General features: G+C 43.5%; 1 protein-coding gene across 5 annotated transcripts in view; it reads right to left on the bottom strand.

Moving 5' to 3' along the window:
* SND1 (staphylococcal nuclease and tudor domain containing 1) overlaps positions 1 to 22,069 on the bottom strand; it is a 439,060-nt gene that overhangs the window by 90,721 nt on the left and 326,270 nt on the right. For all 5 annotated transcript variants that reach the window (XR_013415510.1, XM_077997257.1, XM_077997256.1 and 2 more), the window contains exon 16: positions 12,999 to 13,108. Coding sequence is in view for 4 of the 5 variants with exons in the window: in XM_077997257.1 (XP_077853383.1) it covers positions 12,999 to 13,108 (110 nt within the window). In the remaining variant the exon portion in view is untranslated. The remainder of the gene's footprint in view (positions 1 to 12,998; positions 13,109 to 22,069) is intronic.

Here is a 22,069-nt window from a genome sequence, read left to right as displayed (position 1 = left end):
CCTCAAGGGCCAAAACATAGGGCAAAAAAAAAAAAAAAAAAAAGGTAAGTTAAAAAGCTGCTGATGTGTTTAGAGTGGAAATGCTGAGATTAGGAGGAGGAAGTGGTTAAGTGCACCCTGGGTGTTTGGAAATGGCCACGTCTGCAGCCCTGGAAGCTGATGAAGAAGGAGCTCTAGCCCTCTATGCCAGGCAGGCCCCTCACTCCAGAGGTAGGGAGCTTGGCTGAAAGGGCATGACGGTAAGATACAACTATTTAGCAAACACCAGTCCCCTCCTACAAGGAATCTTCCAATTCCGAAACTGACCCTATTCTAAAATTACCAAGTGGCAGGTGGCCAGGCCAAAAATCCATATCCAATCAGTGCTAATGGATTGTTTGTTACATTTCCTCATATATATCTGCAGCACTGCTATGAAAACCCTGGGTCAGTGGTTTGAGATTTATTTAACTGGAGAGGTAACGCCACCCCAGCACTGCAAGCACTATAGAGATGCGTGAAGTGAAATGGCACAAGCAGGCTGCTGGTGGGGAATGGAGGGACCTGTTGGTCTTATTTGCATGACCTTCCACCTCTAGCTGTACACCCAATGCCAAATCCTTTTCTGCTAACCATTAAAAAGAATTCGACAGCATCAAGAGAAGGGAAAGGGGAGAAGAGGAAGGCATTATGTTAAGCTGAAAAGGAAGACAGCACAGTGAAGCAGTTTCCAGTTTGTTCTTTCATTCCCGGTTCAAGAGGTACCTGTTCTTGCTACAGTGACCCTTCCAAATGCTTCTTCTTGGAGTACTTTTCCTATCCTTTTCAGTCTTCTTTAACACCTAAATCTTTTTCATTTTTCATTTATTATTATTATTTTTTTAGAGAGTCTTGGCTCTGTCGCCCAGGCTGGAGTGCAATGGCACGATCTCAGCTCACTGCAACCTCCGCCACCTGGGTTCAAGCGATTCTCGGCCTCAGCCTCCTGAGTAGCTGGGACTACAGGGGTGTGCCATCACACCAGGCTAACTTTTGTATTTTCATTAGAGACATGGTTTCGCCATGTTGGCCAGGCTGGTCTTGAAATCCTGGCCTCAAATGATCCCCCTGCCTCGGCCTCCAAAGTGTTGGAATTACAGGCGTGAGCCACTGTGCCCAGCTTGTGTTACCACCTAGATCTTTCTTTAGCGCTTCTGCTGGCACTGTGCTATCTATCTTCCAACTCTTCAACTTAATGCAGGTCAAGAACAAATCTGTGGCAATCCTGGATTGTCGTGGTCATGGCAGGAAAGTATGGAGACACAAAGGAGCAATGCTATTCTGTCAGAGGATAAGGAAGCCTGTGATGGCCAGGATCTAGAGAGTTCATACCCGTATCCCTCATTTTCAAGTTGCAGTGACAATGTGAGAGAAGACCTGCATCAACAGAGAAAAAGCAGAGAGCCCTCACTGTTGGCAGATTAGTTTCCAAATACCCGCATGGCAAGTGGAGAACATGGCAAAGATGCTCAAACCATTATTCCTTAGACATCCATGAGGTATGTGTGCAGTCCTGGTGTCACCCCTCCCTTGGTGATCACTTTATCAGTCCATAGCCAAGTCTAGAAAAGGCATCTTGCATAGGTTAGGACTTGCTGGCATTACCTCCAGACCTTTGGTTTTCTACTGAACGTAATACTGCCTAATGTGTGGGACCATAAGGAATCAGAGACAAAGAGACCTTATGTTATTTTACTTCACAGAATAAAAGAATGGCTGATGCCCTGAGGGTACTTAAATACTCCTTTGCAAACTTAGACCAAGGATGGAAAATAGGTTTCCATTAAGTACCAAATCCTCTCAACTGGTAGTAGTAGCAAGGATCCCCGTTTTGAGAAGGATCTGAGCCCTGAGCCAAAGCAGCGCGGTGACTGACTGGCAATATCTGCCATGGGTGGACGACCCGAATAGGGGTAGCATATGCGTATGTGCCATCACTGGCTTAGACGGGCTGGGGGAGTGAAGAGCACTGGGAGGATTGTTCTTTGTTGATTCTAATCTGAATGCTGCTCACAACACACATACCTAGATCCAGCCTAGAACTCTACTAGGCTGTGCATAGGTTTTGTGCATACTGAAGTTCAAATCCTAAAGTTCAGTTAAGCCCTGAGAGAATTTCTTTTTTTTTTTTTCTTTCTTTTTGAGATGGAGTTTCGCTCTTGTTGCCCAGACTGGAGTGCAGTGGCGTGATCTTGGCTCACTACAACCTCTGTCTCCCGGGTTCAAGCGATTCTCCTGCCTCAGCCTCCCAAGTAGCTGGGATTACAGGCATGCGCCACCACACCCAGCTAATTCTGTATTTTTAGTAGAGACGGGGTTTCTCCATGTTGGTCAGGTTGGTCTTGAACTCCCAATCTCAGGTGATCCGCCCACCTCGGCCTCCCAAAGTGCTGGGATTACAGGCATGAGCCACTGCACCCGGCTGAGAGAATTTCTATTAATAAAAAAAATGATGCTGCAAGCTACCATTCACTGAGTGTTTAATATCTTGGGTCGTGAGGAACAGTTTACATGTACACTTAATTTTCACAATAACCCTAGTGAGAAGGTACCCTCCTTACATAGGTGAGGCAATTAGGTTTAGCAGGATGGCTGTATTGTACAATGCTAGGGATAGCCTTCATATTAAATTCTAATAGGTACTGAGATTGCCCTCAGTTTAGAGAGGTTAAGGAATGTGTCCATGGCCAGACAGCAAATGGTGAAGATGGAATGAGAACCTAGGTTTGACTTTTCACATGCTAACAGAGTTTATGTTAAGAAGGAAAAGACGCCCTTAAATGTCCTGAAGAAGAGTCTTTCTCACTATGTGAAACATGTTGTTTTGACCAGGTTAGGGTATCTCTGTTGTTAATTCTCAAGCTTGCTCATAATCTTATTTCATGCACCACAGCATTTCATAACACACCATTGGTCACTTTCATTTTCAAAATCCATTTAAGTGTAGCTGACCAGAAACCGTCACGGGTGGAGTAGCAAGTGGGAAGTTCATCAATAAAGCCAGGTTTGGAATACGGAGGTACTCTTCAAGTCCTTGGCAACAGACACAGGGAGTGGGCATGCTAATGGCAAGAACAGGGCAGGGTGAAGGTCAGCTCATTCACCAGAACAGTCACCCCTGTGTCCTTGGGGGAGTCACATGTGAAACACCACAATGTTACTATTACCTGGAGAACAAATGCAGTCTACAGTCTGCTTGTGCTTTGCTAGTGGCTCAGGTAGCCTTGCTATTATATATTAAGAGCTGTGTTCTAAAAAGATATGAGATGAATTATGTAATTCCACAGGGGATATTCAGACAATGGGCATAGCTTGCAATGTTTAGGACAAACAGAACAGGGAGGCCTGAAGCCTAAAGACACTCCAAACATGCCACATTAAAGTTCACTTACCAGGTGCAATGACTCATGCCTGTAATCCCAGCACTTTGGGAGGCTGAGACAGGCAGATCTCTTGAGCCCAGGAGTCTGAGACCAGCCTAGGCAACATGGCGAAACCCTCTATCTACAGAAAACACAAAACATTAGCTGGGCATGGGGACACGTGCCTGTAGTCCTACCTACTTGAGAGGCTGAGGTGGGAGGGTCACCTGAGCCTGGGAGGTTGAGGCTGCAGTGAGCCATGATTGTGCCACTGCATTCCAGCCTGGGCAACCGAGTGAGACCCTGTCTCAAAAAAAAAAAAAAAAAAAAAAAAGGCAAAGCAAAGCAAGCTCACACTCAAACTCAAGTCTGCATGGGTGTTGGCCAATGCTCTGGGTTCAGAAGGTCTTCTGAAAACAAGTAGTGGGCAGGTCTGTGTGAGGTCATCTTTAGTTTGTCAAGAAATTATCTGCTTGTCTGTAGATACTGCCAAATTAGGCTTCCGGAAGGAAGTTAATAGACTTCACAATAACGTATTTCACCTGAAAAATAAAAATTCCGAGCTGCCTTTCTTCAGCCCTTTGTTATTAAAAATGTTAGCTTCCATCTTTTTCTTTTTTAGAGAACACTCACCAAAGCTCAAGAAGCAGTGACTATTGAGGATGATTAAAGAGGTAAGAGAAACCAGGAATTGTTACTAGGAGCATCTGATATATCTAAATGAAATAAATGGCACCCAGCTCTTCTAGCACAAACCCTACCTCTTGGGGGAGTCCAGCAGTCTCTTCCTCCTGATAACATTTTTCCATTTGTTCTAGGTCATAGGCCCTACATAGCTATAAGAGAGGGAGACCAGGAGACTGAATGTACCTGGCAATAGCTATCTTCCATAGGAATGGCTCATTAAGAATACCATTTCATGTCACATGGGTATTGGAATACCATGAGTGGCAAGGGTTCTGCTTAGCTAGGCTCTGTTTCAAGGACTTTCATGACCTTATGTGATCCAGTATGTGCATTCTCCAATGGCAATCACTGCCCACTATCCTCATCATCCAGCCTCAATTGAGATGAGGCATAAAGTAAGTACTATGGACCCTTCTAGCAGAAAAAACGCAAGAGGAAATCACACGTGAGGCTTTTATGTCTTTACTCTGGGCTGAGCTGGGTCAGACCTAAAGATGGAGAGGAAAAGTGAAACTGTCAGGTCTAAAGACTGTATTTCTTCTTCTTCTTTTTTTTTTTTTTAATAGGAATAACATTAAGAAAAACAAATTGATCTGACGAGAAAACAAAACTCTCTTAAGGAAGAGTTTACTATAGTAGGGACCCATTCCCTAGGGGAGGGGAAGGGAAGCGTCTGCTGAAAAGGATTTTCTTCCCTGGGCTAGAATCACATCCTTGAGGCCTTCCTACATGTTCCAAGGAGGCCAAATCTCGTGTGGTCCTAAACTATTCCTCATTCCACTCCTAATCTCAACAGCCATCCTGGGATAGGAACACTAGCCTCTGGAGAGCAGTGAGGCCTATCAAACCTACACCAGTCAGCCCGTATGACATAATTACAGGTAATACAGGATCTTGGCCAAGCCAATGAAAAATTAGGCACAGTACCTATTTCAGAAGAATGGATGCAATTCTATGCTTGACTGGCTATGAAAGTTCTAAGGAGAGGAATAGGGAAACAGCCGAGCTGAGCCAGCAGCTTTGCAGAGAGGAATCCCACTGGAGCCAGCACAGCATTGGCACCTATCAGCACATGCTGCTGAGCTTGCTTGGGGAAGGCCACCAGTGACTGGAGACTCGGCTCCTTCCAGACGTTAAAAGCTGATAGGGGAAGCCCAGCAGTCAGGGGAAGAAAGGCAATGGGGCAGCATCCCCCATGATACATTTCTACCTCAACTCTTCTCCTTGTGATGCCACTTTCATTTAGGGGCTGGAACGGGATTTGAGGGCCTGCCCTCTAGGGCTTTTGGAAGTACTTCGCAAAGGGCCAGGAGCCCAGAAGTGAAGGGGCTGTAATAGACAGATAACAACCTGGTATTCAGGAAGAGCTTATAGCCCATCTCCAAACAGGAATTTGTTGACCTGAAATTCCAAATTAACTCCTCGCTCATTTAGCAGTCTAATCCACAAAACAGAAACATACCAGAGAGGGACAGATTTGCAGACTATGTTTGGAGAGTGAAGGGACATGAATGGTTTCTATTTGAACACTAAACATTTTTCAAAACACTCATCATTATCTCATTACCTTTAACTATACTGGCTGGACAGACAGGGAGACCCAGGCAGGTGAGGGTCCTATAGTAAGTGCACAGTCAGGTTTTGGCTATGGACTTTTTCAATAAGAAGTTGATGAATTAGCAGCCATGTGTCCAGCCTCAATACTTCAACAGTTTTCCTCCCACCCTGACAAATGCCGAGCTTGGAGAGCTTTCCTAAAGAACCATAAAGGACAACAAAATAACAGGCCTTCTTCCCATTCTCTAGAATTAGGTCACAGGGAATCAATTAGTTGATTTGACAAATATTTATTTGTTGAGTATCTCTTATATACTAGGCACTGGAGTACGAAGACAAAACATGGTTCCTGTCTGTGAGGAGCTTACAAGCTAGTGGGGAGAGACTTGGGTCATAGGTCCCTTGTATACTATTGGTAAGTACACAACAGATGTATGCACAGGGTGCTGTGGGAACTGATGGAAGGATGTCTCATCTAGCCTGGGAGAGCAAGGGAAGGCTTCCAAGAAAAGGTGATGCACCTTCCAGAACAGGCGTGAACAGGTGTGAAAGCAAGCAAGGGGGATGACTGATGTGCTGGGCCGAGAGTGTAAGTCTACCTGAGAGATGGGAGAGACAAAATGTTATGGTATGTATAGCGAACTGCCAGTGTAACAGGTCTATTCTGATAAGGCACAAATTATGAAGTGAGTGGGGGTGGTGAGACATAAAGTTGGAGAGGTTATCAAGAATATATGTAAACTGAGATGAGACTTTATCCCAGAGGCAATGGGAAGTTATATATATATATATATTTTTAAACAAATGCACCTACACAGTCAGATCTGTCTTTTAAGAAAGATTAGATACAGGAATATAGACATACATGAGCAAATGGGAAAAGTAAGGCCCACAAAAATCAAACAGCAGATGAAGCAGGAATCAGACAATCAATAGACACAGGAGCTGTGGCAAGAGCAGAGTAAATATTTAGGGGAGGCATGGGCATAGCCAATCCTTCAAATTCCTCTGCAGTCTTGGAAGCATCCAGGATCAGAATCCATGCCGTATAGAAGACTGACTCTTAGTCAATGTGGGACTTTCAGGGAAGTCCTCTACTATTCCTTTAACTAGTTCCAGGTATTCTATGGTTGAAAAATGGTAAAATATGGCTAAAATAATTATTGCCTTCTAAAAGCAAAACTGGTAAGATTTGAAGAGAAAAAGCATTTGATTTGGAATGCAGATATTTGAGTTTTAGTATACGTCTTACCATTAGCTCTGTGAACAGAGGCAAGTTACTGTGCATTTTGGTTTCTTGAACTGTAAAACAGGGTTAATATTTTTCTTATAGGTTTGCTGTGAGATTAAAATGAACTATTATGCATGAAAACACTTTTAAAATGAGAAAATGCTATATAAAATTAAGGTTTGATCACTATTAAGACAGGAGTTTTTCTTACCTGAGCCTTCTTCAAAGAAAATAGCCCTTAACTAAGAATAAACTGCTTGAAATTAAAGACCACTGGTGGGTGATGAACTGTCAAGCATGTGTGGGGCGGTGAGAAAGGTCTTAGCCCCCAAACAGCCTTTAAAAGCTTGTGGGATGAGAGAGCTACTTAGAAAGCTGACCATAACATGTCCCCTTTTTCCTGGGCAGTGGCTGAGATCATCTAGAATAAGGGGACTTTGTGAAAATAAATGACATTGCCAGACAGCCTGCTTGCTTTTCTAGCAGGTAATTATTAGTGGCTCAGTGAGGGTTCCCAAGGGACATGGCAATCAGGGAGAGTCAGGAGAGTAGGCTGCACTGGATTCACCCTCACCAGGTGTCCTTTACTTTCTTGGAATTCCCTGTGGCTTGAACTGTCCTCATCCCTTTGATCCAGAGATATAACTTTGCTAGTGTTCCCTCTCTTGTGGGTCTCCTCGATAGGGAAGGAGCCTGCGCAGAGAGATGGAATGGGAAGGACTAACAGAGCACATACCACAGTGCTTGTGGGGTGATGTAGGGAAAGGACGGAGGGCACAGGAAGGACAGAGATTGAGATAAACTAGAAACTGCTTAGAGCAGTTTATCTATTTCAGACACGATACAGCACACTTGGAGCTACAATGAAATAAATGAAATCACTTTTTCTTGTATTCTAAGTTTTATTTCCCAGACACACACCCCTTCATAAATACACACCAATATTCAAGGCTGAGGCCACATTCCCCTGAAACATAAATACATTTTTTTCCCCAATGGCAACAGTGGCTTATAATGTTTTTCTGTATCTTTTTTTTTTTTCTTTTTAAAGCAGGGAGTAAGGGAGAGAGAGGAAACCCAGGACTCTGCCCTGGTCACTGCAGCCTGCAGAATGAGCTCCCTGGGGGACATCCTCCCTTTTAATGCCAGCAGGGAGAAGGGAAATAGGTCAAGGCAGCAGCCTGAGTTTTCAGCTGGGGCTGTCCAGCATGAGGACATCATTTTTCAGGCAGCAGCAAAGAGCAATTCTTATGTCTCAGAGAAGACAAAGGGGTCATCGAAAAAGGCCTTAGAAATGATCACCAAACCCACATACATTGCCCCTGTCCTCAGAAACTGTACCTCCTACAGCCTGGAACTGTGAAGTGAGTTAAACCATGACACTGATCTCTTTAAATAATACCTTATGGCCCTTTCTCTCAAGAGTTCAGGTTTCTCCAACACAGCAGTGAAAACACTGCTGTGCAGGCAGCAACTGGTCAGTGAATATGTGCTGGCTAGCTGCCTTCTGGAAGAAAGTGAGAAGAGATCTGAAATCACTGTTTTATCCAGAACAAGGGCTGCAAAAAGGAAAGGATGGCTTGGGATTGCTAAATCAGTGTTTTAGGAATGGCAAGGCAGAAAAGAATCACATATGCAGGACCATATAAAAACTGGAGTATGAAAACCTAGGGGTTTACACTTTTAAGCCAGTTATTTACCCATTAGCTAATGCTATCTCTCATCACTACTTCTGGGGGATGCTAGTAACAGGCACAACTCCCCATCTGGGAAGTCACACTATAGCTTCCTGTCCTTGACTGTGTGGCAGGGAACTGCCTTAAAGAGTCAGCTGTATGTGGGGCATGGGTCACCAAGTACATGCTACCCAACGGGACATGGCACTCAGCTCATAGTCACAGCTACAGCCAACAGATACAATAATCTCATGCAGTCCGGCCTCAATGGCAGGGGAGAGGAGAGCCAACTTAAATTTTCAGGGCTATTACAAGCCATTTAAACCCAATTCAGCATACCATATACAGCAGTAGTCAGCAAACTTTTTGGTAAAGGAACAGATAGTAAATATTTTAGGCTTTGCAAGCTATATAGCCTCTGTCATAACTACACAACTCGGCTGTTATAGTGTGAAAGCAGCTATAGACAATATATGAAAGAATTAGCATGGTCAGGCCAGGCGTGGTTGGCTCATGCCTGCAATCCCAGAACTTTGGGAGGCTGAGGTGGGCGGATCACAAAGTCAGGAGTTCGAGACCAGACTGGCCAATATGGTGAAACCCCATCACTACTAAAAATACAAAAAAAAAAAAAAAAAAAAAAAACAAAACTAGCCGAGCATGGTGGCGCATTCCTGTAATCCTAGTTACTTGGGAGGTTGAGGCAGGAGAATTGCTTGAACCCAGAAGGTGGAGGTTGCAGTGAGCTCAGATCGCGCCCCTGCACTCCAGCCTGGGCAACAGAGCGAGACTCCATCTCAAACAAACAAACAAAACAACAACAACAAAAAAACAGAATTAGCATGGCTGTGTTTCAGTGAAACTTTATTGTAAAAACTGGCAGTGGCACAGATTTGCCCACCCGTCCTAAATACCAGCGGAGTCAGGCTAGAAAGAAAGACTGAATTTACCGTTGTTTTTTTTTTTTTTTGAGTAAAAGTGATCGTCATTTGAGAGTTCCCTGGCTGCTTTGTGCTTCAAGGTCAGAGAAGCAGGTAATGGCACAGTGTCTCATTTATTGTTCTTCCTGCCCTGGGGCTGGCAGCACCAGAATGCCCAGACCACTGAGTTGGAATTGTCCTCCCAGATTTCCAACTCAGGTAACAGAACAAAAGCCAATAGGAACCAATGGCTAAGGAGGAGCAACATGTAAAATGGTGGTGTAAAAGAAGAAATGCAATGTAAGGGGGCAGGAGAGAAGTCAAGATAATGGAGCTGAGTGGTGGCCAGAAATGTGAGTAGCTCTGTGCTGACTCTGTGCATCACTGTAAAACAAATTTAAGGAAAGCAGCATTATGAGGTCTCAAGATAATGGGAGCCACCTGAAAACAGAGATAAAAGACTTGTCTAAAGCTTGAGGGCTCCACATGAAGATACGAGATGGAAAGACTATAATTCAGGCAGGAATTCCTGCACGGCCCACCTAAAGCCAGGATGATGCACTTATAAACATGGTGTAATTTTACCAGTGCCAGACACTCTGCATGCCAGCTTCCTGTTCTCTGCCTGGCAGAAGGCTGGCCTGGGGCAGTTACCATTACACAGCTCCTCTCCCCTCTGTATCTTTCTCAGGTCAGTTTATGGTTTCACATAGGGAAGTCCAACTTGATGACCTGGCCTTTGTCGGATCACACAAAGGGGCCCAGGAAGTACTTTGAAATCCTAAAATTTGTGGGCTTCATCTTTCCTAGGATAATGCAGATTTATGATAACCGAGGAAAGCATGCAGGGGACAGAGAAATTCTGGCCAAAGAAAAGATACAAAAAAAATTTAAAACTTTAAAGGGAAGGGATGGGGCAGGGCCAAGGACAATCACATCTTCAAAATGCCTGGTTATCAGAGCTAAAACTCATGATCAAGGGAACAGGTAAAAGGTGCAAAAAACCAGTTTAACTGCAGCCATCCTAGCAGTGGCTCAGCTCCAGGAGAGTTCCTGCACTGTCATGCCCTGTGGGCAAGATAGAGGCTGCCTGGAAGGTAAGAGCTGCATGAGGTGGGAGGTCACGGGCCCACACTCAGGCATCCATGCATTGCTCAGGACTTCCACTGAGTGTGGCGGGAAGGACCTCTGCATCTAGGAGTACCAATGTCCTGGGACATTCCTCTTCTGCTAGATCTTTGTGGGGTGGGGGGAGTAGGACAAAGAGAAGCATTCCCCAGGACAACTTATGAAATAAAAATGGAGGTACTACATAGGTAAAAGTAAATGAATAAGCCTGTAACAAAACACAAACCTCTCCATTCCTACACTGTTCAGAAAACAGTTTTCATACATGATATAAAGGAAATGTTCAGAACAGTAGGCTATGACCGGATCTTTTAGTCAGATTTTTGAATTATTCATAGTTTAGGGAATACTCACATTTTCTCAGTGTAAAGAACTTTCAAAATGGCCAGCCCAAGTAATCATATAAGTAGTTAAGAAAATGCAGAAAGGTTCTTATTGAGACCCTCAACCTAGGGATATGAAAGATTGGGCCACTATAATCAAGAAAGATCAACTCTGGATCTGCAAACTCAATTACATGCCAAGAGCACCAAAGAGTTTCCCCAAAGAAAACTGGAGAAAAAAAATTTTTTTTAACAGTCAAGTATTAGCAAATATAAGACAAAGGTGAGGTCGCAATAACCATGGGAGCGTAAAAGAGCTTTGGGCCACTCACTCTTTTTAGTGATCAGTATTCTCTTTGACCCCCTTGTACTTCTGGATCTCATCAGTGGGCCAGAAACATGATCAAGAAGAAAGGTGGCTGGGAAAAAGACAGTTGAAAAAGAAAGGGAAAGAAACTTTAGGAGACAATGATGTAGGAAGACAAATGATGGTGAGAAGTTTGACTTAGCAAATGATGAGAATGCCACCAACCAATGCCTTTGGCAATCCAATGAAGGAATTTCCTTCCTCCATCCGAAGCACAACAGACAAACAAAAATCTGTTGCTGCATCCTTGGCAATGTCTTTAAGTTATGAATTTGAACAGACTCAGCTGCTTTTACCAACGTAGTTACTTTGCAGTTCATTATCCAAAATTAGAGGGAAATTCTACAATATCTGCCCCATCCACTTAATCCCTGGGCCACTTCAAAAATTGCAACAGGCACTTATAGACAACTGGAGTGTTTGGATTTTTGAAATACTTCTCTTGCACGGGGTTATTTTTAATTGATAAAAATTCAGGCAGCATTGTGTAATTACAAAACAGGAGAGGGGGAAGCACCTTCCATGTCAATATAAGGATTTTTACTTGGCAAGCATCTTCATAAGCATCTTAACAAAAACATCTTCACAAAAAATGAAATGGAGGGCACTGTGAATCTGATGACACAATTAAGCCCCCCAATCCCCCAATCATTGTACGGACAGCCAACAAAGCAGATGTTGTAGCTGATGTTTGGGAAATGGAACTGAGAATTCAGGATTTGTTTGGCCACTCCACTTTCTTCTACAAAATAAGAAGGCAAGCACTAAAGAAATATCCAAGAGGTGGCAACCAACACTTCTCTCAAGGCCAGGATAGTCCAACATAAGCATCTCGGACTGGCGTGGTCTCTTGTTCTCTCACGCATCATGTATTTCTTAGCAATTCAAATCAGCTTGAGAAGCTGAAGCTTATAAACAGGTATTTTTATCACTAAGCATCCTAAAGAAGTCCACGCATCTGCTCTCAAAGATCTACAAAGACTCATTAGAGAGACAGCCTCTAGGACCCTAGAACCTTGTACCTCTGTGAGTATTATGAAAGCTGGAGGGACCCTATAGATGATTGTAAAAGAAATGGGGACAATGGCAGATCTAAAAATCCTAAGGCTGAGCCAAGCACACCTCCCCACTGCTCCTTTCTTGTGCCCACCTAGCAGGACAAATGGCTGGTATCCTCCTGGAAAGAAGATGGATCTGTTGACAAAGGCTTGAGCAAAATTAGCAGGTAGAAGGGCACCACAGCAGCTGAGATCCTAACTCCTGCGTGCAAGAGCCAGCCCAACAGGCAGAAACAGAAATACAATTAAATTAAGTCAGAAAACCTGCTACAGAAAATGCAATTACTCAAAGATACAAATAAATGTTCAAAGAAAATTGGCCCCTGACAGGGTTAGTCAAGCTTCTAAATCCAGCTGGAGGCAGGCAGCTCAGGCTAATTCACCAAGGAGGAAGAATGCAAAGATGTAAGCTCTCTGCATCAGGAGCCTGGCTGGGCTGGCCTGGTGTTCACCACACATCCCAGGCCACCAGTGGAGGGGAGCAATTTGAGGGTGGCTGGCCAATGAAGCAGGGCTCAGGGAAATAAGATGTGGGCAGACACAAGAATGGATTATGGATGTGCAAGGCTGAGCAGTGGAAAAAGCAACAGACTGATCTCTGACATGGCAGACCAAGGGAGCCTTATTTTGTCACCCCTCCTCACAGAAGAAGCAACAGGAAGGTGTCCTACCTCTCGCTGCAGCACCAGTTCCTTGGTGAAAAGTGTAGCTTCCTCGCTGAACGGCTCTCCTTCCTGCACCAAGCCTGGGAGGTTTCGGGCTCCTCTGGGGCATTCAATGCCTGCGTCAGGAGAAAAGGAGAATCTGTGATGAAAAGGTGCCCACTAGGCTTGCTGTCCAATAAGGACGGTCCCCTGACACCTCCAATGAAGCAGGCGTTAAATCTAACTTCCATCCATTCTATCTGAGATGAAGACAGAGGTAATGGGAGAAGTGGAGGAGGGGTTTAGTTCTCTCCAGGTGGAAAAAACCAACACTATCACAGCAGAACCAATGGATAGGGGCTCTCAGCCATGGCATCCGGGAATTATCAAGAGCACATGGGGCAAGGAGCCTTCCAAGTAAGATAAGCAAGAACTCCTCATCCTGCACTGTTCCAACTGATGGTCCCACAGTCTCGCAGCTTGAGCCATCTCGTACAGAAATGGCTCCCTCACCTACTGATATCCCAGCCATTCTGCCTCCTAAGTGCCATTCTCACTGACTCCTGGACATTTTCTCCTTGCTGTCTGACTTTTACACCAAATTCAAAAGTGTTAATTCGGTGTCACTTTTCAAATAAGCCTCCCCTCTCAACTCTGGGTGTATTTTGGACAATAGTATCATCGGCTTTTCATTCAGAATGAGAGACAGAAAGAAAAGCAAAACACCTTAGAATACTGATGAAATATTAGGTGCCCAGAGCCAAAGAAACCCAGCTTCACATCCCAACTGTATCACTTATTAGCTGTGCGACCTTAGCCAAATTACTCAGAAAGTCTCAGTTTCCCTACTTGTAAAACAGATATTATAATATATCCACTTAAGGTTGCAGTGTGAACTAGGAGAGATTATTTAGAACGATGCCTGCCACATGGAGAGGTTCAATTTATCCTATTATTAATATTATCTGTATCGTCATTATCACTCTTAGCAATTCCCGTGCTCAAAACCTCAAAATCCTCTTTGACCCCCATAACCAACCTGTTCCTGAAGACAGAATCCTATCCTTCAAACTTTTTTTGTATCTAACCCCAGGATTCTGTACAAAGTGCTCACTAACCAAGTGAGACTGCCTTTTCTTTCTTTGAGTCAACCCGTTAGTTTTGCAAGTATATTTACCACTAACAGTGGTCATCTGTGACAGACCATGAAATATGCTACACTTTGATACCTAGACTTACAAATATTTCAGAAAAATTCGCACTGTAGCTATAATGACGCTATATAATTACAGACATAATTTCACAAAAAGTGGAACTGGGCTAGAGACACAGGAAACGAAAATGATGAAGATCTGGGGGAGGATGCATGGAGTATGTGTGTCTCTGAATCACTGGTGATCTCTCCTGCTGCAGTAAGGCAGAACTAAGAGGTGCTACCTTTTATTTACAAACAGCCTCAAGGGAATGTACAAGAGATCTGGCATAGGGGCAGCAGAAGCAGGGTGTCTCGGTGATGGCAAACACCTGCTTGGGGGAGACAAGGTCCCACTGCTGCTACGACAGAAGGTACATCTCTATGTATGAATAAAGCTAGGTGCTGCTCATGTTTCTGGCCAGGGCATTGATTCAAGATGACAAAGCTCAGAAGGAAGGGAATAGGCTATATATTGGGCTTTCCGAAGATGAAGAATGGAGCTTTCTCTCTGAGCCCCAAGGCCTCACAAATGGAATACCCCATATCAAATAAAATGCTAGGCCAGGAGAAAGACTGCCACAGGAGAGCAGCTTGAGGTGACAGCAAGGACCATTCTGCCACCCTTGAAAAGATAGGATAGATGAAGACCCCACCCAAGTGTCACATGGCTAGGAAGATCACCAGGGTGCCTCATTCCTGGCACTTCAGTGCCGGCCTGCAAGGGAGGGGTGGAATGTATTTTTGTAAAAGATAGCAATAAACTCATGAGCCAAGGAGCCTGAGATTAACCCTGCAGGGAGAGATGAGGCTAGAGAAAAATGGAATGAAAGATGGCCCATGTTTTTTACATCAATAGCCAAAACACTTTTATTTTTATATCTGCAAACTAAGCAAGAACAAAATCATCAGAGAGAAAAATAAACAATTCCATTGAACAATCTTGCCACATAACCAGAGAAAAAGCATTGTTGCAGAAACAGGCATAATGCTAAAACAAGTGTTCAGTTTGTTTCTGACTCTTAGCAGCCATTTGGGCAGGACAGGACTGGGGCGCTGCTGGGTGGGGCTGCTATGAACTGGGGACTAGAACTGGGATGTAGCTAGGGTACCACACTGGGCAGCAGGAACTAAGGGGTTGAATTTTCACTATGAGGGCACAAAAGATTTCTGAGCTTCACTTATTGAGTATCACTCTACTCCTCTGTCACTCTCTTGGTATTCTGAAATCTCACCAGGTTGGTCAGGCTACAGAGATTGCAGTAGCTCACCTGAATCCCGGAGACCACCAAGTGATTAAATTGAGAAAACATGATGGCTCAGTGGACCAGGGAATTAAACAAATCAAGCAGAAATATATTCAAAACATTTTTCATGAGATAGTCCTTTGGGCCTGTGGAAACCAAATCCCAACCACTCTATGTAGACACAAAGGCAAAGAAGGGCGTTTGTTATGTTGCTAGTCCACTTCCCAGCAGTTGAGCTCCAGCGCACAAGCGTAGGAAGCTGAAGTAGGGTGCTTCTGTGCCCTTTTTCAAGTGGAAATAAGTAAACATCCATTCACATCCATTCCCATCAGGCAGAGGCAGAGTCTATTCCCAGACTAAGGTACAAAGTCAGGGCCAGGACAGCAGGACAGGCTTTATGATATCTGAATGTCTGAGTATCAGAAATTTGCTGAGCCAAGCTACATCTACAGATAGAAGATACTGTAGATGGGCATTTTTCAAACTTTTTATTCTTACTACGACCCACATACACATTTAAATATGGGTACAGACACCTGTAGACAACCACTGGAAGTAAGAAGCCTTCAACAGACTCCAGAGTTTCAAAATAGTCACATCAGGCAGATTCTGCCGTGCAATTGTTTAGGCAGGAAGACCATTTCCTGAGGTTTCCTTCTCTGCCATCTTGATATTACCTTTTGCAGAACAGTATTTATGTATTTATTTATTTATTTGGGGGGTTATTTTTATTGGAGGCCAGCTTAGCAATTATTATGTTTCCACAAAACAATGGTTAATCTTGACTATATATGTTATACTGACAGTCTCTCTTCTGTTCACCATTTGATTAAGGAAAAAACCAAGATGGCTATGACACTGAATTGATTTAAAACCTCGAGTGGGACAAATACTCAGTTTGAAAAACACTGGTATTGACTGAGGTGTAAAGACAGAAGGATGGAAGGACGGGGCAGGTCCTGCTGGCTTTCTTGCAGAGTTAAAAAAGTGCTCCAACTGAGGGTTTATCAAGTTTCTAGACTTGCTTTTGTATGCTAAGGGACCAAGGAACAGAGCAAAAAATATGCTGTCCACTGATAGAAAGGAGACCACACAAATGTTAACATTCTGAAGCCAAAAAGTCAGTTATCGTTGCTGCTGAAAGCCAGGTGAAGCCACATGCTGGCAGCGAGCAGAGTTATGCTGTGCCCTCCTCTCCCAAGAGCTCAGGGAGCAAGTCAACCTAATCCATGCTGCACCTTCTCTCAAGCAACGCCTGCGCTGCTGGGCTGGTGATGCAATAAAATGGACGTTAAAAAAAAAGTTAAAGAAAACAGATAAAGGGAAAGAAAGTTGGGTTCTAAGAAAGCAAACCCAAGGCTGCTGATGCTCAGCTGGGCAGGCTGACAGGCAGCAACGGAGCGGTCCCAAGCCACACAGGGCCTTGGACTGTAAATATGAAGTGAGATATCACTGGAGCTGCAGAAGTTCTCCCCAGCCAGTTGAGGAAGTGCCTGGCTGGATTCTGCATGTTACCACTAATAGCTGTCTTTTCTGATAACATACCACTGCAGTGCTGCCTGCTGATAAAGATATATGAACAACTCAGCTGTACCTCAAATGCCACAGGTGCAAGTGAAGTGCCAAGCTTACCTCTGATACAAGCCTTTAAGACACAAACTATTTTGTTTTAGTAAACACAAAACAAGACAGAACACTACACCTAAAAAAAAAAATTCCCAAAATTCCTGAGCATTTTTCTTCCCTATTATGGGGTGTGCCAGAACAAAGACAGATCCCCCATGGCGGGATGTAACTGCCTTCCACAAGGGCAGGTACAGGAGAGGCAGGTAAGACAAATGCCTGCCCCACCTCCTGCTCCATGTGGCTGCTGCTCCTGACCTCTTTCAAACTCTGTAAGTCCATCTGCCTATAAGCAAAAACTCATTATTTTTCACACCTTTTCTAGACTTTCTGGGATATGAATGGTTGACCATGGCTATCTGAAACAAAACAAAACAAAATAAAATGAAATAAAATCAAGTAAGAAGAGGTTTCTGCCTGACTTTGTATAGTTTAGGAAGAGAAAATTCATTGCTAGCCATCAGCACATCATGATTCTGGATTCTGCTCTGCCACTGATAGAATATTAAACTTATCCAGGCCTCATCTGTTTATAAAATGAAGGATAAGGCCTTGCATTATCTGGACACAAAATCTTACCATTTTGGTTATGCCGTTTTGGGATTCCTCACCCAAGCCTTGACTCATGGAGTACAAATATCAAACTTAAAATGCTGGGCTATGGAGCAATCATTCTATTAAAAAAATTAGACATTTAGAGACATAGGCTAACTAGGTCAATTAACACAAACACTCTGGTCAGTCAGCTTTGGAACAAGAATACGCATTCTTGTTAATAACAAGATAATGGGCTCTGTAAGAGATTCTGTTGATGGCTATGTGAAACTTATGTATTGCTCTGAGTATTTTACACTCTTTGTCGAGTTTTATGATAACTAAGCCTCAGGACTCAAAATGTGTTCACTTTTTCCTTTATTGGGCAGTGGGAGCTAAGGGAAGTGTGACAAATCGGTCTTGGCTAGAAGTATGTGACAACTTCCCAATGGCACTTACTCTGCCAATAAGAGACCAGGCATTAGCTGAAGGAGACAAAACTCAAGTGGAAACAAAAAACAGTTTGAAGGATTAGTCAACGGTGTCTACTGCATGCCCACTGTGTTCTCACTACTGCATCAGACATCACAGTGGCACAGGAGGCATACAGGACCTGCTTTCTGTCCACGGGGGACACTGAAAAATTCACCAGCTTACCTAGCAGACCTCCACTCTCCATTTAACTAATACTTGCCGATGTCTACTCTGGGCCAGGAAGATAAGGATTGTTGTGGAAGATGAGGATTCAATGATGAAAACACTTTGCGCTCATGAAGTTAATTACCAGCTAGGAAAAGATTATTTTCCTCTACTATTGTAAAAGGTATGTTATTGGTGACTGGATTTGCCATCTGGCCTATATGTTGCAGAATGTTAAGAAATAGTACATGGCCGGGTGCAGTGGCTCAAGCCTGTAATCCCAGCACTCTGGGAGGCCAAGGCAGGTGGATCACTTGAGGACAGGAGTTTGAGACCAGCCTGGCCAACATGGTGAAACCCTGCCTCTACTAAAAATAGAAAAATTGGCAGGGTGTGGTGGTGCACGCCTGTAGGGCCAGCTACTCAGGAGGCTGAGGCAGGAGAATCGCTTGAATTCCAGAGGTGGAGGTTGCAGTGAGCTGAGACTGCACCATTGCACTCTAGCCTGGGTGAAACAGCAAGACTCTTTCTCAAAAAAAAAAAAAAAAAAAAAAAAAGAAAAAAAAAGAAAAAAAGAAAAGAAATAGTACATGATAGATAATTGGATTATATTAGGCAGATGCATGTGTGGCTAGGAAGCTACTGGCAGAATGCAGTGGACAAGTCAATCGTGGGGCTTAACAGGACACATCCCTCACTAAGGAGACAGCCTTGGGCCTCTGTTCTCTCCCCACACCACAAGCTGGGAATGGGAAGTCAGCACAGAAGGTGGGAAATGGCAGAGAGGGAGGGAGTGGTGCTGTAGCAGCTTCAAGGGTAGCAAATGTGCAGTCTTGCCAGCAACAGGAAAAACAGCTCTATTCAAACAGAAATGGCAGATGCCAGGTAAGGCAATAAGAGTCTCTTTCTGGAATTTGAACTGAGCAGTGTTTAAAACAAAAGCCCAGCAGGAGCCAGCGGAAGGAGGCCATAAGCAGAGAGGACGAACTGGTGGCATTAACACTGGAGATCTACAGTGAGGTCCCTGGAGTAATCTCAGACTCAGAATCACCCCAAGTTCCAGGATCTGTGACACCTGACCCTACCTAGGCTCCTATTAGATTTTCATGGATATTCCTCTGCTCTCTCCCCTCACTGACACTGTAAGCCAATCTGTGAGGATCTGGTACTATCAACCAAACTAAAACAAAAACAAGAACAGTGCATCTTAGGGCAGGCACTGTGTCATATTCAGATTTTAATCTTTCCAGCACTCAATATACTATGTAGCACACAGTGGCATTGGAGAACCTCAATAAATGTTGAATGAATATTAGTGAAAAATAGTTCTGAAAAATGTAAACACACAGAGAAAGAGATGGTTGATGAACTGTCAGGGTGCAGACCTGAGATGAGGTTTAGTCTGACGCACCTGGAGAACAGAGGTGTTTTATGCAAATACCAGGAAAGCGGCCAACAGAATCCATTAACTACATACATCCCACCTTCCCATGGTTACATAACACTTCAAAGATTAAAAAAAAATATAGCATAGCTACACCCTTTTACCCCACTTGTCTTTAAATTGGCACATTTGGAGAACGTGGTTTAACTACAGAGTTGAAGTGGTCAACACTGACCAGCTATGTCAGAGAGACCTGAGCTGGAGCACAGCAGAAATGTTTAGCTTCTGACACACCAAAGGAGGAAAACAATTCTCACTCATGACCTATGTTCAGTTCTAGGAAAGTTATGTGGCCACATGGAAATGCAGAAAACTGGAGCACACTTAAAGAGAGCAGGGGAAAATGACTCAGGGGCGTGGAGACCTGCCTCTAAAGGGAAGATAAAAGGTGCTAAATTTGTACAGCTTGGCTAAGCGGTGACTAAGAGGGTGACACGATAACAATCTGCAAATATTTGAAAGGTGTAAATACAAGAAAGGAGGGAGAATGCCTAGCCTGAAAACAGGGGATGTAATTATTAGGGGAAAGAAAATCTGGACACCATGTCGGAGAAACTTAGTGTGGGGATGACTACTGGGATATAAATAAGTTTCCCAATGGAAGGGAAAATGTTATTCAGTCTTAAAGCTGAAAGATGGTCACTGAGTGCAGTCCTCTGCTTACAGTGAGGAGCCCAGGCCAGTGAATTGTGATTTTATTTTATATATTTAGACAAATTAATAATATTCAATATTATTTAATACTGAATATTCAATATCTCTGCTTTAAATAATGGTCCCTGAAATTTCAACACAATTTTTGTTGATCAAATGATGGGGGAGACAAAATGGCAGTTTTGATGGAAATTTCACAACAAAACAGGGTTTATCTACCTAGCCACATACCTAGCTAGCAGATAAAGGAGGGCTCAGTGCAGATGTGGGGGGCGGACAGTGGGGAGAGGAACAGGAATATCTCATCTAGTTTTCATCTTCCTTCCTAGTCTCTAAGACCCCAGGCAGGAATGCTGTAAAAGTTTTCCAGATAGGAAACTATGGACACCTCTCCTTTCTATAGACTGCACTTGGTACCCTGGAGTCAATGTCATGGACAAGACACAGAAGGAACACTAAAACAAGCTTCTTGTCCCACTGACTGCACTCCTATACCTCTGCCTGAGTACCTGCTGCTGGAGCTACTCGATTTATAATCCACAGGCTCCCAGCAGATTTTTACCCCTAGACTCAATTAGTTCCATTTCTATACTTTCCCATACCACCTTTCTCCCCACCAAAAAAAAAAAAAAAAATTGTAAAAAGCTCCACTACACATAGACTGTAGATACTTAAACTCCATATAAAGGCTGAGAAAAGCAACACTTTTAAGTCTGTCCAGGACGATTTCAAAAATTCTTCAGCACTAACAATATATAGATAGGTATCCCCTCCTTAAGTATCAAGAAAAAAATCAAGAACTTTTAACCATCAACATGAAAGGTAGAGTCAGACAGACCATCTGCCTAATTTTAAGGAACGTAGTTATCACTTAAGTAACATACAAAGCCAAATCAGTTCATGCCATTGCTTCTCAGACCTGTAATAGCTCATACACCAAAAACTTGTACTTCTTGCTCATAAGCTTTAAAGTAGAAATAATATGGAGGACTCAGGTTGCAAACGCTGTCAATGAATCAGTTCACTATTGAAAACTGCACATCATCTCACTTAGGGCGTATATTTCCATGTTCCTAAAACGGCCCAAAGAAAAAGGGAAATGGCAGACCAGTTGGTTCCTAAGAGTTTGTTCTTCATGAGGCTACAGTTTGTACTAAAAAGTTTAAAAGTAAAACAAGGATTTTGCATTTTCTCAAATTCTTTATTCTCTCCCTTGTTCTCTAAACCCCTACTTTGTTACCTCAGGGGAGGTAGCATCTTGTGGGCCAATTTTGGAACATGTCACTGCTAAAGCTCTTTCAATGATCAGAATAAAGGGATAAAAGAAGAATGAAGGGATCCTAATTAAAAGGGATCAAATACCTCAGGTAATTGTAGTCAGGGGAGTCAGAACTGGGCAGAAGCTGAGACTGAAGCTGTTTTTAGTCACAGCTCCAGTTTTTTAGGATAGACTTTTATTAGGTTGTTCGGATTTTGTAATGTTTGATGCATTTGTTGAAAGACCAGGTACTGAAGTTAATTTGGAATAGGAACAAGAAAACCAAGTCTTCACAATGCAATGGAAACTGCAGCTCTCTTTGAAGAAAGGAAGGGGAAGAGAAGCGAAGCATCTACAGACAGGAAGTGTGGTGCTTGGCTGTTAAACATGCCTTGAGTTTCTGATACAAGTCATAATAGTTGTTTGCCTGTTAATGATAGATCCCTATTCTACAGTCATTTGAGGTAAGGGATATGCCAGTTCTCTCTACATCCCCGGTATTTGGCA

Source organism: Macaca mulatta, chromosome 3 (genome assembly GCF_049350105.2).
Source record: "Macaca mulatta isolate MMU2019108-1 chromosome 3, T2T-MMU8v2.0, whole genome shotgun sequence".
In the NCBI taxonomy this organism is placed as follows: domain Eukaryota; kingdom Metazoa; phylum Chordata; class Mammalia; order Primates; family Cercopithecidae; genus Macaca; species Macaca mulatta.
Note: the sequence above shows the minus strand (reverse complement) of the source record. Positions and strands in the feature narration are given on the sequence as shown.